This window comes from Tamandua tetradactyla, chromosome 13 (assembly GCF_023851605.1).
Source record: "Tamandua tetradactyla isolate mTamTet1 chromosome 13, mTamTet1.pri, whole genome shotgun sequence".
NCBI classification, from domain to species: Eukaryota; Metazoa; Chordata; class Mammalia; order Pilosa; family Myrmecophagidae; genus Tamandua; species Tamandua tetradactyla.
This window is the reverse complement of record NC_135339.1, coordinates 37,352,851-37,368,187: the sequence shown is the minus strand read 5'-3', so window position 1 is coordinate 37,368,187 and position 15,337 is coordinate 37,352,851. Positions and strand designations below refer to the sequence as shown.

The 15,337-nt window shown below is 43.3% G+C and overlaps 1 protein-coding gene across 1 annotated transcript in view; it reads right to left on the bottom strand.

The window, feature by feature from the left end:
- Positions 1-15,119, bottom strand: part of CCDC6 (coiled-coil domain containing 6) — a 143,399-nt gene extending 128,280 nt beyond the window's left edge. The window contains exon 1 of the mRNA XM_077125252.1: positions 14,181-15,119. Coding sequence (XP_076981367.1) covers positions 14,181-14,495 — 315 coding nt within the window. The 5' untranslated portion in view covers positions 14,496-15,119. The remainder of the gene's footprint in view (positions 1-14,180) is intronic.
- Positions 15,120-15,337: the final 218 nt, after the last annotated feature.

Here is a 15,337-nt window from a genome sequence, read left to right as displayed (position 1 = left end):
TATGACTGCTGAATCATTATATTGATATTTCTTGTGGTCTCCAGTGTCTTACAGCAGCTAGAAGAAAAATTTAAAAAATCGTGAACTGCAACCCATACCAAACTTTAAAATCTGTTCTATAACTACTTGTTAAAATGTACTTGGAAATGTACTGCTTTTTTTTGTATATATGCTGCATTTCACAACTTTAAAAAGTTAAAAAAAAAAAGCTATGCTGCATAAATTATACAAAACTTCTATCTGGATTGAGTATAGAGTTTCGGAAACGGATGCTATGGTGGTGATGGTAGCACAACATCGTGAATGTAATTTACAGCACTGCATTCCATATTTTAATGTATGCAAATGAGAAATTTTAGTTTGTATATATATTACAAGAATTAAAATTTAAAAAAACAATAGGATACTGTATAACAGTGAAACCTATTACAAACAGACTGTGGTTAACAGTACAATCATAAAAATGAATTGTCACAAATGTGCCATACTAATACAAGGTGGTAATAATACGGTGGTACATGGGTATTCAGTATTTTATGCATGATTTTTCTGTAAACCTAAAAAAAAATTAAAAGCATAAAAAAAGTGAAGAGTGATACCTATGGGCCTTTAAGAGCTGTGCTTAAAAAGGCAGCAAAGTCAAATTGGCTTTGCTAGTCTACTGGGGGGCTAGTGGACTAATAAGCGAATTCTGTTTTCATATTACCCATCAGGTACCAATAACCCAGAGTGCAAGGCTCCAATGGACATGGCTAGGACCCCACCTCCCTGATGGACAGAGGACAGTCAGGGAGTCAAGGAGAAGCCTGGGTTCAAGATGACTTACTGTGACTCATTTATCTATAATGCAAGATGAGTCCCTGGATTCAGAGAAAGTATCCTCTTTATTTTTTCTCACCATCCCAAAAGACTTCACTCCAGGCCAATAAAACCAAAACAGTACCGCAGTGAAGAGCATGTTTCCTAAGCTTCAAAAAACCTCCCAGGCTGGAATTCCCACTATTCTCTTAGGCATTAGGGACTCTTAATTTAAGAAGCCAAACTCTCAATCTTGAGGCTTGCCTTTATGAACTCATTTCTATAACAGCAAAGCTAAACCTACTCATTATGATGCCCAAGAGCCCCCCCTCAGAGAACCTCTTTTGTTACTCAGATGTGGCCTCTCTTTCTAAACCAACTCTGCAAATAAACTCATTAGCTTATCCCACTATGTGAGACATGACACCCAGGGATGAGTCTGGCCCTGGATACCGCTCTTGACCAAAAGGGGGAAGATAAACGAAAATAAAGTTTCAGTGGCTAAGAGTTGAGAGGTCATTCTGGAAGTTACTCTTATGCAAGCTTCAGCCAGATATTGCAAATTGCCACAGTATGCCAAGCCCCAACTAAAAGAATTCCTGAAAACCCTAAAGATACCCTGTGCTCTATCTAAGACTTCATAAAATAGTTGTACTTAGTAAGTCTATTCTTTCAGAAATAAGCCTCTAGATTGTTCCGATGTCAAATAAGCCCTAAAAGCCAGAAGTACCAGTCTCTCCAAGAACACTGACCACTCTCATTCCTCTACCCCGTAAGGTCAACACCCCTTTCCCGCATGAAGAAGTTACAAGGATCATTGCCCAGATAGCCCTGAAGATAGAAAGATTGATCAAATGAGAGGAAAGGGTTGAAACTGAGAAGTTACAATTTAACAAATGACTATGACTACTGACTCATTATATAGATACTTCTTTTTAGTTTCTAGTGTATTAGACTAACCAGTCTAATTTTGCTGAACTGTAATCCAGGAGCCTTGATCTTTGACAATGATTGTATAACTATATAGCTTTTATCATATGACCACAGGATTGTAAAAAACATTGTGACTATACCCCCTTTTCCAATGTATGGGTAGATGAGTAATAAAGACATGCAGGAAAGATTAAACATAATAATTGATTGGGACTATGAGAAAAAAATACCCCTATATGAACTTTGGACAACGGCTATAGTACTACTTTAATAATCTTTCATTAATTGTAACAAATGTAACTACTGTTTAAAAAAACAGAATTACAAAAAAAGTGTTAACTGTAACAAACTTTCCACAAACATGCCAAGTGTGGTGGCAGGGTAGTTATGGGAATCTTGTATTTTTATGCATGATTATTCTGAAAACCCATAACTTCTCTAATAAAAAATTTAGAAAAAAAAAAGAAAAAGAAAAAGCTCCCAGGCTGATATTCCTATTTCTAGAGAGATCCAGAAATAATAGAAAGAAATAAGACAACTTGGGGAGTCCCCCACAAACACAGAAAATGACTGGCTTACCCCAGATCATAACCTGGAGCAGACTTTCCATCAAATGGATACTGAAGCTCTGCAAAGAAGTCATTTTCAAAGGATATATTCCCATTTTGGCTTCTGTTTTTTAAAACCGGTGCTAAGCAGAAGTGGCACTATATCTCAGCCAAAGGCCAACCTCTGGAATTCCGACCTCCTAAGGGCAAGGTCAAAAGTCACGTCAGAGAAAGCAGGCTTTGGCTGTCTTCTGCCCAAGGTACTAAAGGCAGAAACTGGGAAATGGAACTTGGCTACCTTTTCACGAAATAATGGAAAGAATCAGACTAACTGACCTATAGGGAAAATAGATCTTTTAGGAAAAATCGTTGTCTCCTACTGTCCTGTTACTTTTACGGGACCACAGCAGGCCCTAAGAGGCTGGTCTTCAACCACCTCCAATCAGCTTCTGAGAGGTTAATGGGCTGTTATTTCTTACAGAATTATCTAAAGCAGCCTTGATTTTGAAATGCATTTTGGAGGACAACAGAAAGAGTGAGGGTGGGGTAGAGTAACGACATATTAATGATGCACATTAATATGGTATATGTATCAGCTCATTTGACCCTCACAACAATGGGATGGAAGCAAGAGTGATACTGACCCTAAATACTATTGTTTTTAACAGGTAAGAAAATGGAGGTGCAAAGGCTTTGAGTTCAGTATAACTTAGGTAGCAAGAAACTTCAATTAACTGGAATTCAAATCCTGTAAGTCCTGGATGTACTCCATATGCCAGACTCCTTTCAAATTGCCGCAATGCCCAGCAATGAGCACCGAGGGAAGGGGGTGGTGCCATTCAGGGCAGATACTAAAATTAAAAACAATTCCCCAGATGCAAAGATACTCAGATGAATACTACAAGCAATAAAAGAGAACCCTGCTGTATGCAACAATATGGATGCTGTTTAATATTTGTCAATACATGAGCTGGGTAATGAATCAAAGACTCCAGACCCACAAACTGCATTCTATATAACTCCATTTATGTGAAATTTTAAAAGAGGCAAACATATATATTTAGAAGTCAGAACAGGGTTACCTTTTGGGGGTACTGACTAGAACAGAGCACGAGGGAGTTTTGGAGGAGATATATACATAACAGCATGTATCTTCAGCTGGGTGATTACTTCAATGCATTCATTTGTAAATTCATGGAACTCAAGTTTGTACACTTCCCTGTCCTATGTTATATTCCTTTAATGAGCTTACAGAAAGTAAACCTGTATACCTACCCCTAAATTAATTTTACAAACCTTATTAAACAACTACTGCATTAAGGCTGGGGGAAAATACAAATGCTCCTTCAAATAGCAGGGCTTTTCTGTGCTACTGCAAAGGAACCCTCAGAGCAGTTGCTACATTCAAACCCCTGCTCTACCACATACTGCAATCTTCAAAGGATTGCTTCAAGCCCCCTTCCCCACCCCACCCCCATTTCTTCATCTGTGATGTAGAGAATAAGGAATTTTCAGAGAATTAAATCAGTCACCAAATGTAAAGTGTTTAGAAGTGTACCTGGACAGAGTAAGACTGTACAACGTGCCTATTATCATGGAATAAGTCAATCTTATTGATGATTGTGCTGGTTTGAAAGGAAGTATGCCCCCTAAGAAAAGCCATGTTTTAATATAAATCCCATTTCATAAAGGTAGAATAATCCCTATTCAATACTGTATATTTGAAACTGTAATCTGATCATCTTCCTGAATGATGTGATTTACTTGAGAGTGGTTGTTAAACTGGATTAGGGGGCGACATGTCTCCACCCATTTGGGTGGGTCTTGATTGGTTTATTGGAGTCCTATAAAGGAGGAAACATTTTGGAAAATGGGAGATTCCAAGAGAGCAGAGAATGCTGCAGCACCACGAAGCAGAGAGTCTACCAGCCAGTGACCTTTGGAGATGAGGAAGGAAAATGCCTCCCGGGGAGCTTCATGAGACAGGAAGCCAGGAGAGAAAGCTAGCAGATGACACCATGTTCACCATGTGCCTTCTCACTTGAGGGAGAAACCCTGAACTTCATCAGCCTTCTTGAATCAAGGTATCTTACCCTGGACGGATGCCTTTGATTGGATATTTCTATAGACTTGTTTTAATTGGGACATTTTCTCAGCTTTAGAACTGTAAACGAGCAACTCATTCAATTCCCCTTTTTAAAAGCCATTCTGTTTCTGGTATATTGCATTCTGGCAGCTAGCAAACTAGAACAATGATATATGACAGAATTCCCATCTTCAAACAGTTCAGAAGAAATACACAAACGTCTGCACTAAGCAGCCAAAGAAATGCTCCTGGATTTTCCTCTACCCCTCACCCCTCCCCCTCCCTCTCCCCACGCCCCCACCCATCTCTTCTGTAGTGGGCTCTGGATAAGACCCAGGCGCAAAGCCCACCAGACTTGTCCACAGGTGCCCTGCTTTCCTCCCCAGCTTCATTTTCTCTTCACATGGGGGGTTCTACCCAGTGTGGGAGGACTACCTCCTCCCACCCCTCCTTCCATGTTCCTCTGGATTAACTTCAATTTATCCTTCAGGTCTTAGCTTTAAAGTCACCTCATTCCAGGGAGCCCTCCCTCCTGCAGCCCCATCTGGTGGACTGAGTCAGTGCCCCCTACAACGCCTGGAAAGCAGACTCATCCCAACTCATACGTACAGCACACTGCCTGTGGTACATCAACATGCTCGTGGGGAAAAAATCTATTCTGTGCTAGTTAAACTATTTTAAGTAAAGGTTTTTACAAAAGCACAAAGGCAGAGACTGAGTCCAGCCTAGGAAGGGAGGCTGAGAGGTAGGAAGGGGTATCCTGGCAGTTACGTAAGAGCAGAGGTGGCAAGATCCTGGGGTACACTGGACAGGGCACAGAGGTGGAGCAGAACTGAAAACAAGGACCAAGGCCCAATGCTGGAGGGCAAAAGAGCCAGAAAGGGAAGCACAAGCTATCCCCTACAATTAAAATACTCTCTCCGTGTTGTTTCTTTTCCAAGACAGGGAGTTTGCTGTCCTGGAAACACTCCCTTGGGTCTGGCATCCTGGGAATTTGCAGTGGTAATGGGGCAGTTCTGGCTACTTTAACTGCAGAAGAACTGTGTAGAAACCACTAAGAGGAAAATGCCTACAACCAAAGAAAGATAACACCATGGCTAAATTAATTTATATCCCACCTACTGGGAGGCAATGTACCTTTGCCCTTAAATTCTGAAGTGAGACCTGGATTCAAATCTCAGCCCCACCTGATAGCTATGGGATCTCAGTCTAGTTACTTAACCTCTCTGGGCTTAAATTGACAAGGCTGGGGCGGGCCAAGGTGGCTCAGCAGGTAAGAATGCTTGCCTGCCAAGCCCAAGGACCTGGGTTCGATTCCCGGTGCCTGCCCATGTTAAAAAAAAAAAATTTGACAACGCTGCATCTATGGATAACACTAGCACTGATCACAAAAGATTGTGGTGAGGATTACATAAGAATATGTATGCAAAGCCTTCCAACAATGCCTATCCTTCAGCAAGCTGTAGAAAAACATAAGCTGTTAAATCAGCAAATGTTTGGGAAATGGGACAGAGTTGGTGAATAAGAACTGCTATTAATTTCTTCAAGCCTTTTTTTCCTTCAATCTTTCTCAAATGACAGTTTATTCCAAATGCTATCAAGGAAATTAAATGCTCACAACACATCTCTTACACACACACACATTTATATATATATATAGTGAGAGAGAGGAGTGGGGGGGAAACAACCATCATCTATGAAGTGTAGGGCAAATCCTTTCTCTTTCCTAGAGGACAAGCACTGTGAGTTATTCCCTCTTCCAGTATTTTCCACATCTGGGTGCTTACTCTAAACATAAATTAAGACAAAGGGCATGAAGACAAGGGTTGGGCATAGGGCAGGGGCTCCAAATCTGTCTGCTAAACGACAAAAAAGAACCAGATGTGGGACAGCCAATAGGCAATAAAAATTTAAGCTGGAGCAAGATGGCAACAGCACTTTTATTAAAATGCTTTAAGTTCAAATCCATAGCTTTAATGTCAGGATAACAAAAAGCTGTTAACTGCTTTTGTAGATGAGAGCAAGTTTTTCTTTAAAAAGTAAAACTGTAAAAAGTCAAGGGAGGAGGTGCATGGGGAGTTCAGTAGACTTCTCACCTGGCCCAGGCACTCCAAAAAAAAAAAAAAAAACATTCAACAAAGGGTGCTATGATAACGGGACATTCACATGGAAAAGAATGAAATGTCACCACCTCATAGCATACAAAAGAAAGTCAAGGGGTCCTTTTATCTGGGTACCTAAAGTATTTCTGAATAAGTTTATATGCTTTCCAGGTTCAAAATGACTGAAATAGTTAATATACTTTCCAAAGACATGGCCTGTTACCAGGCAGTGATTTGGACCCAAAGCCAAACCTCTAATTTTGAGTATAATTAAAATTTTACTCTGGTTAAAGACATTAAAACCATGCAGTAGATTTTTTTTCCTCAAATTTTAGTTTCTGTGTAATCTGCAGCTACTAAATGAAGCAGAAGCACAATGTTTTGACTCTCAGCAAATGTCTTTGTTTAGGTAAATTAAGGCCTGTCTAGTGAAGAACCAAAAAAATCCCCAAATCTCAATAGAATAAAAGTTATCATTTGAGTTGGTATATTAAGATCAGTGGGGGAGGGAGGGACAAACTACTTACATGCAAGTAATTTCAGGAGTTGAGATTTTTCCATATTAAACACCAACTATAACCGTTTGTCTCTCAAATGTGCATTGCAGTCTCAAAAAGCCAAGAGCACGCAAGACCCAAAACTTGTTCACTGATGAAACCAATACATTTTAACGCAGCAACTAAGTTTCTCAGAACTTTCTTTACTTCACCCATAATCCACAGTTTTCATTCTCTCACTTCCCTCCTTCCTTCCATGGAAAACTTTTTTGAATTATGACCTATGTCTGGTTGCATCTCCCCACTCAGCATCTCAGCACCAGCTGGCTTCACACAGTCCTCTGTGTCCCGAGGTGCCCTCCCGGCTACTAAGCAGATCACTCTGGACATACACCTGCCTTGTTCGATATGGAACAGATGAAAGGAAGATTATCACATCAATCAACACTGCTTAAAAAAAAAAACACTGGAATTTGAAATTGCCCACAGAACTGAAGTTCTATTTTAATGTAATGTCTTTGCTTCCACATAATTTCAGATTAATACTTAGAAATTCAGTCCGTCCAACAATATTCTGTGTATGGAATATGGGTGGGTTCGGGAGCACAACAAGCATAGAGAAATATCACTTAGATCATTTCAGCCTACTGACAGATGCAAATTGTGAAATTAAAACATGACATTTCTGCTAGTGATCAATGAAAGGGAGGGGTAAGGGGTATGGTATGTATAATCTTTTTTTTTTCTGTTATCGTTTTATTTCTTTTTCTGTTGTCTTTTTATTTCTTTTTCTGAATTGATGCAAATGTTCTAAGAAATGATGAATATGCAACTAAGTGATGATATTGTGAATTGCTGATTATATATGTTAATGTTTTAGTTCGTTTGTTAAACTTTTTAAATTAATAAATAAATTTAAAAAACAAAAACAAAAACATGACATTTCTTTTCAATCACCAAATAAAGAAAATTAAAAACAAACAAAAGCCTCCCTTATAAGCTCAGCATAGATAAATCCAGCAACAGCTTTCTCCACCTCTGCCTTACAAGATAAACTATAAGCTAATTAAACTGTTAGTAGATATGACACATTGTTTTCTTTAAAGGTATTCACTAAGATGAACTTCATTTTCGAAGGTATAACATAAAATTACCCTCCCTGGGAACCACTGCAGGAGCCCACCTGAACTTCCTTTATTGCTTCCGCTTTATGTCAGTGATTCCCACACTTACAGCCCTCCCTGTTGGACAGTAAGTGGGCACCTGAGAGGGGAGAACAGTTTTCATTCTGCTCCTAAGTCCCTACAGCGCCCAGCCTGAGCCAAGCTTAACGAAAGGCAAGGGCTGCTAGAGGTGCCATTACATTCCTTAAAGGTCTTTCCAAGTACCTGACACACAGGAGGGCCTTTTGTAAGCATTTGCAGACTGAATCCTGCCTATTTCAGGCAGTGGTTATCAGAGGTTGTTTTGTACCTTGCTGAGGTGGCAGAGGGGGAGAAAAAAAAAATCACAGAAAATTTCCCAGTATTAAACAAATCAGTATTTTAATGAATTTTCAACACTAAACAGTACAAAATATGTCAGCTCTAAGAATCAGTAATAGGTAAGGGGGGAGGGCTATTTCTAAATAATAGCCAAGCTATTAACCCATTTTTAACATTCTTTCTCTAAAAGAAGAAGCCCACACAAAGTGATGTTTGCAACCTACTGGTACTAGCACTGGGATAAAATTCACAGCCGTGGGTATGACAGCCATAAAAGATGAGAAAATTTGACAGTCTTGAGAATGTGGGAGAAGTCTGCAAGGGAACACCACTCCAAGATCCTAACGATAAGAAATATTTTCCAGAGCATTAGTTTCCTTGTCAAGAACAGGCAGGAACAGACCAAACCGGTAAGCATTTACTTTGTCAGCTTTGACTATAATTCAATATATCTAAAAGCAACCACACTGTGATGGAAAACAAAAAGCAAAGCCTACTGAGAAGGAAAAAAAATAATAATAAGCAGAAAAAGAAGACAAGAAAGATTACTGTTGTTCAGCCTGGTTGCAGTTTAAAAACCCAGATTAGCATTTCTAGGTGTAAACACAATTATCCCTTCAAGGCATGATTTAATTAAAACAGAAAGAATGCAAGTACAGAGCAAAAGTGTGACACTATATCAACACCTCCAACTCCACTCTACAGCCTACCCTACAAATACAAGGATACATACCCTACATATGCCTACAAGGATTCAGCAAGTCTCCCACCCAAACCTGCTTTCAGATACTTCCCCAACAGAGGATCCCTGTACCTCTGTGACGGCCCAGAGTGGCCTGAAGCAACTTTAGGGCATTTCAACATTTAAAACATAGACAAAGCAGAGTCATCTGTCATCACCAAAACCGAAAGTAGCAAATCTGAACAGGGCCACTTTTCCCCCCAAGCCTCCTTCAAAAACTCCTGGAAAGGAGAACCTGGAAACACTTTGTTCTCTTTCAGAAGTGAAATGTATCGGGACTGTTTAGGTGTATGCTACAAGGTAACTTCCATTATCACCCACGGTTAGAAGGCAAGGGTTTAGGGCACAGATTGTAGCGGTCCTCCAAAGTATACAGTGTATCCATTCAGCTATCCAGTCTGTTTAATCAACTTTGGTGAACATGGTGTTTGCTGGAGTTTAGGGTGTCAGGAGCAGGGTCCTGTCAGCTGGAGGTACAGGAGACAATACTAGCACCCACATCCCAGTAAATCAATTGCCCCCATTGCCTCTGGCATCAACTCAACAAATCCTCAAGCATGTACCCCTTGCTGGCACTGAAAACACAATGATAAACAAGGAAAATTCTGCCCTCAAAGGAATTTACTCATCTACTAGGGGCGACCAATATGATGGTGGTGTCCTGTAATACATCAAGGGGTATAGAACCCAGTGTGTGACTGAAGGGGCAGTGCATTCTACCCATATTTGCAAGATAAGGGAGAGGAAGAGAAGGGAAGAGCTTTTAAGGCAGGAAGTACATCCTAAAGGAGCTAGAGAAGCCTATTAAAATTCCAGGAACTAGGGATTCAAAAAGAGCAAAAGACCAGAAGGGGTGTGGCTACAAAACCAGCCCAGGCCAGTTCACACAGAGCCTATTAAACAGCTAGAAAGTGGGAGCCATTGAGAATTCTTAAGCAAGCAAAGACTACTTCAAATTTTTGCTTTAGACTAGTCATGAACAAAGAGTTACCATGAACTGGACACCGATGATTCTCTGAACTATTCCCCATCCCTCAGCAAAATAACTGACTGCCACAACCTCCTCCAAGTTGTTTTGTTTTAATCATGTACAAACAAATTATATAAAACACAGGGAAGGTACCTATAAATGTGAAGTACTTTAAATGCAGAAGGAATTTGAGAATAGCCTCTTTAAGAAAACTGGGCTTATATATAGTTAGACTTAACTATGAGGTCATACTTTCCCCAAAGTTGTGTCTAAAGTTGGATATTTCCATAAGAATTTAAGACTTTTTTTTTAAACAGGGAAAAAAACCCACCACGCCTCTTTACAAGCGCTATGCCAATCTGATTGCTTCAGAGTGTCTGCCAAAATGAAGTCTTAAAAATGGAAAACAGAGTATTAGGCTGCCAAGCTGAATGATCCAAAATACACAACATTAACTATATGGTGGCTTTTACTGGTTAATGAAACCATTATAATGTTGATGCTTAGAAGAGTCAGCTTTTCTAATCATGCCACACCACATTTTCCCTACAATAACTGCAAAATGTCTTTAAATTTAGGTATTTTTCTAAATTTCTATAATGGTTAATTTTAGTCAGGAAAGGACACTTTGATGCTAAAGATTTATAGTAGATCTCTATGTCCCAATCAAACATATGCTAAAGGGTTTGAACCTCTAGAAAAAGCACACACCCTAAGACAACCAGCCTCCACCATGTGAGACCTTGCTTATATTCTGAGAACAGCGGCAACAAGTTGGTGATTTTAAAACCTTCCAATTACTGCTCACAATTGCATTTCCACAGCTTCTCAGAGACTAGCATCCCTTGCCATCTCTCACTACACTGAATCAGATAATTCACATTCACATTTGCACCCACAGTGCAAGCCAGACACATCTGCTCTAACATCTAAAAACTACTCTGATATATAAAGGATTCATAAGGGATTCAAAAAAGCGTCTGAGCACTTGGTTTTTGCTTATTTCCCCCATCCCAGGGAAGAAATTATGATCTATAATCTGCAGCCTGGTTCCACTGCCAATTTTTCTGTGAAGTTAGATAGTCACTCAAAACACTGCATTCCATCTCTAAGCCACAAATAAAATGCACTGGACCATTGAAAACATGGAGACAAGGACTCTTAGAGTTGATTCTCCCTGTGGATGAGGTTTCCCTCTATTACAGGAGGTGGGAGAGCACAGACCTATGAAATTAGTTCTTTATTAAATGGGTAGCTTGATCAGAATAAACACTTAGATACCAAAAGCGATAAAAAAGATCACTAGATAAGGGCTTCTATTAGCTCCTTGACTTGGCTAAAGAAAGGAAGGCCTCTCTCTCTTCTTCAGGGTGTGGCTGATTAGTAAAGTCCTTCCTGTACATGATCAGGGCAAAGGAAAGACATCCACAATCACCTCTAGTGTTCGAGAACATGAAACTTAATATCATAATTAGAGGAACTGGGGGCTAAGAGCCAGAAAGGTAAGTAATACGATTATGATACCATCTTCCCTTCAAATTAAGTAACAATGAAAAATCTACCAAGGCCTTCACTTAATTGATTATCTAGGCAATGTGATAAACAGCTTAGGCAGCTACTAGCAAGGGTAATGTTTTTAAGTGAGAGGTGCCAGGGATGCCGCAGATTAACCCTGACATAAACCACCACAATCATGTTCCATGGACTCAAACATTCACAAACCCATTTCATGGAGTCTGCACGTTTCTCCTCCCCAATTACATACCTGATGGTTGAAAACCAATCCCATCACACTCTGGATCCTAAGTCAATCAACAAAATCCTTAAATGCCTGCAGGAACTCTTTTCTCTGCAGCTGTCATACAGCTCCTTAGTAACCAACACCTGCCCAGTACTAGGAGACCCAGCTGAACCACAAGTTTGTCTCCCTGAATATATTAATTAGAGATAAGAAAAGAACTAAGAAGCTTCTAGTAGTGGTACTTGTTAGGCTGTCATCCAAAACATTTTTTTAATGTAAAGCCACAGAATACTTCACAAAGTGTATTAGGTTAAATGTCAACTTTAGCTGAGGTTTAGTGCTAAAAAAATAAATAAATAAAGCCATCACCTTACACACTTCTCAATCCACGTATTCAGAAGGCCTCTGGTCTTTTATACCAGGAGTGAACGTGTTTTGACTGTGCAGAGCCAACATGTTTGTGTACAATTTACAGACCTACTTATAGTATGGTCAAAGTGTCAAACAGATAACCCTTTCATAATCTCTCCATCTCCACCCCCCACCAGCCATTCCTCCATCCCAGACAAACAAAAACAGCCTGAATTGCTGGCTGTAGGCAAGAGGCTAGAGATTCTGTTTCAGGAAAGTTTCACTACTTTTTGGTGGTTCAAATTCTCCAAGAGAGCAACCCTCTCATTTACTCACTCAAACCTTAAATAAACTGGCAACATCAACGTTTCCCTCTTTTCAAGATCCCAGCAGGCTGAGATATTTCTCTCAGTCAAGAAAGCCTACAAAAGAGGCTTGGAGGCTGCCTCTGCAAATTCCTCCCCCTTGCTACCTTAAGGGCCCTTCAGAAACTTAATAGTCTTGATATGGGTGAATGTTGCTCTAATTCCGTTCACCAGGACTGGGTTCGAACATACAAAGTGCCTTTCTACAATCAATTCCTAATTAGGCTGCTGCCAGCAAATTCCGATGGAAAACCTGCTTTCGAAACGAATTAAGAATGCCATCCAATTCCCATGCACAAGCTCATTTTGGGGCAACACACATACTCCTCCACTCAAGACCCTTTCCTGGCACAGGGTCATCCTAAACTTGCCCTATTTCACTTCCAGGCCGTGACCTTTGATCCATACTAAAAGTTCTCCCCTTTCTCATCTGAAGAATCCACCTAATCAGCTATTGTCCAGCAGCTAAGGCAATTTATTCCTTTGATTCCTTGACATTTTCTTCTCTGCTCCTGGATGGGTGGCTGTTTTGATCTGAATAGAGTTGTCTGTATGAGGATTCTGCATGTTAATGATGTGGCAAGCTGGCAGGGATGTTAAGAGCACACAGTGTACTTTTTCCAGTTATGTTTCCCCTCATCACAGCCCACTACAGACAGAACTACAGACCTAACCTTACCCTTCTGGGAAGCCTCCAGGGACCAGGTGAAAACAGATGGCCTGTTCTTCAGTCGAGTACCTGGACTCGGAGGTAATATACCTTTACACACTCCACCACCAAATGAGGAAGCATACGGACAGCTTGCTCAGCAAGACAGTCGCAGCCGCAACCCCTCACTCTGGTTTCGGCCTCAGCTGTCTAGGTCAGTGTTGGATGCTGTACTCTCCCGTATATATATCCCGCCCCGAAAGGAATGGTTTTCCAACAGAGGAGGGTGCACCAGCGCCGGTGCCCGCCTTTCTCTCTCGATCCTGACCAGAGAACTCCACTTCCCGGATTCCCGGTCAATCTCCCGCCCCACCCCACCCCCCACCCCCGGGCGATCCCGCCAGAGCCGTCCAGATACCAGCTGAGTGCCCAGCCCAGCTGCGCACCTCAAACCAGGCCCTTGGAACAGGGCCATGCTTCTTCCCTCTTTCCCAGCCTAGGGTTCCCCTAGATTCCGGACGCACCCCACAGGCAAGCTAAGACTGAAGCAGTCCCACCCCGCCCCCCAGCCACGCCGCCAGCTTGCAGCCCTGCCCCGGAGCGGCCTCCTCCCCAAAGGCGAAAAGAAACCGTCGGGGATTGCCCCAACTGTTTTTCCCCGAACCCCGCGAGGGACCCGGACCACAAGGAAGGGCAGACCCCCATGGCCACCTAAAGGACACATGCCCTCTCCCCCCGCAACAGACACCACCCCCCTCCTCTCCGGGCGCGGGCAGGTCTCAGCGAGGAGTTGTTCGCTGCAGATCCCCAGGAGCCTGGGGAGTGGGGGTTATAGGGTTGCCCGGGTTGGGATGCAGCCGCTCGCGGAGGCGGGCGGAGGTCGGCGCTGCGGCGCGCCCCGGGGGAGCACTCACGATGGTCACGCTGGCTTTGCGCAGGTCTCGGTTCTCCTCCTGCAGCGCCTTGCACTTGAGTTTGTAGGTCTCCAGCTCGATCTTCAGCACCTTGTTCTCTTGCTGCAGCGAGGCCAAGCGGTTGGTGAGCTCCTCCAGGCGGAACGGTGAGATGACAATACCCCCGGACTTCCCACCTCCGCCGCCGCCTCCCCCGCCGCCACCGCCGCCGCCGCCGCCGCCCGAGGTCGACGAGCAAGACGACTGCATGGCGGCCGAGCTGCTGCTGTTGCCCCCCGCCCCGTCCGTGTCGCTTTCGCTGGCGCTGTCCGCCATGGCCGCGGCGGGCTGGGGAAAGGAGGAGGAGGAGGAGCAGGGAGGCGGCGGCGGCGAAGGCTGGGCTGCGAATGAGTGGGCGCCGGGCAAGCACAGGGGAGCGCCGAGCTGAGCGCCTGGCACCAGGGCGCAGACTCGGAGCGGCGACGAGAGAAAGAGAGAGAGCTTCCCGCTGCCAAGGGACCTCCTCTGCCAGAGAACAGAGACCCCGCCCGGGCTCGGGCAGTATTGCACTGGGGCTCGCTCCAGCCCGGCCTGGCGCGCTCGCTAGGCCGCTCTACAAGGCTTGCGGAAAGCTGCGGGAACCCGCCCGCAGTCCCGTCCCGTCTCCTGGCGTCCGCAGGCGAGCTGCTGACGTGGGGGCACTGCGGGTGCGGAAAAGCCAGGCCAGCGTCCGAACCACCAGCTCCAAGTCCGCACGTGGTCTGGGGGAGGGCCTCCGAGACCCCTGACCTAAACCACGGCAGCCCAGCCTCTTCCGGGCTCGCGCCTACTCCGGCGAAAGAGAAACCCAATGCCCAACCAGCCTCGCAGGTGCTGAGGACACGTGGAAAGGTCAGCCTGGCTCCTGCACCCAGCCCCGGTCGTGTCGTGGCCCCATCTTCCGCCGATTTGTGTGTGCGGGTAACTCCCTCTGTCTGTCACACATCAACGCGGCCCTTGCAGTTTTATCTTCCCAGTACTGGCTGAGAAGCTTTGGATGGAGCAAAGAGAACAGAACGTTCCCCTCCAAGGAGCAGAGTAGGGTGAAATAGACACAGGCTAACCTCGTTAAAAAAGAATTTGCCGAAGAGGCACATCGCCCTCTCTATTCCTCCTAATCTCATAAACCTACACAGCGC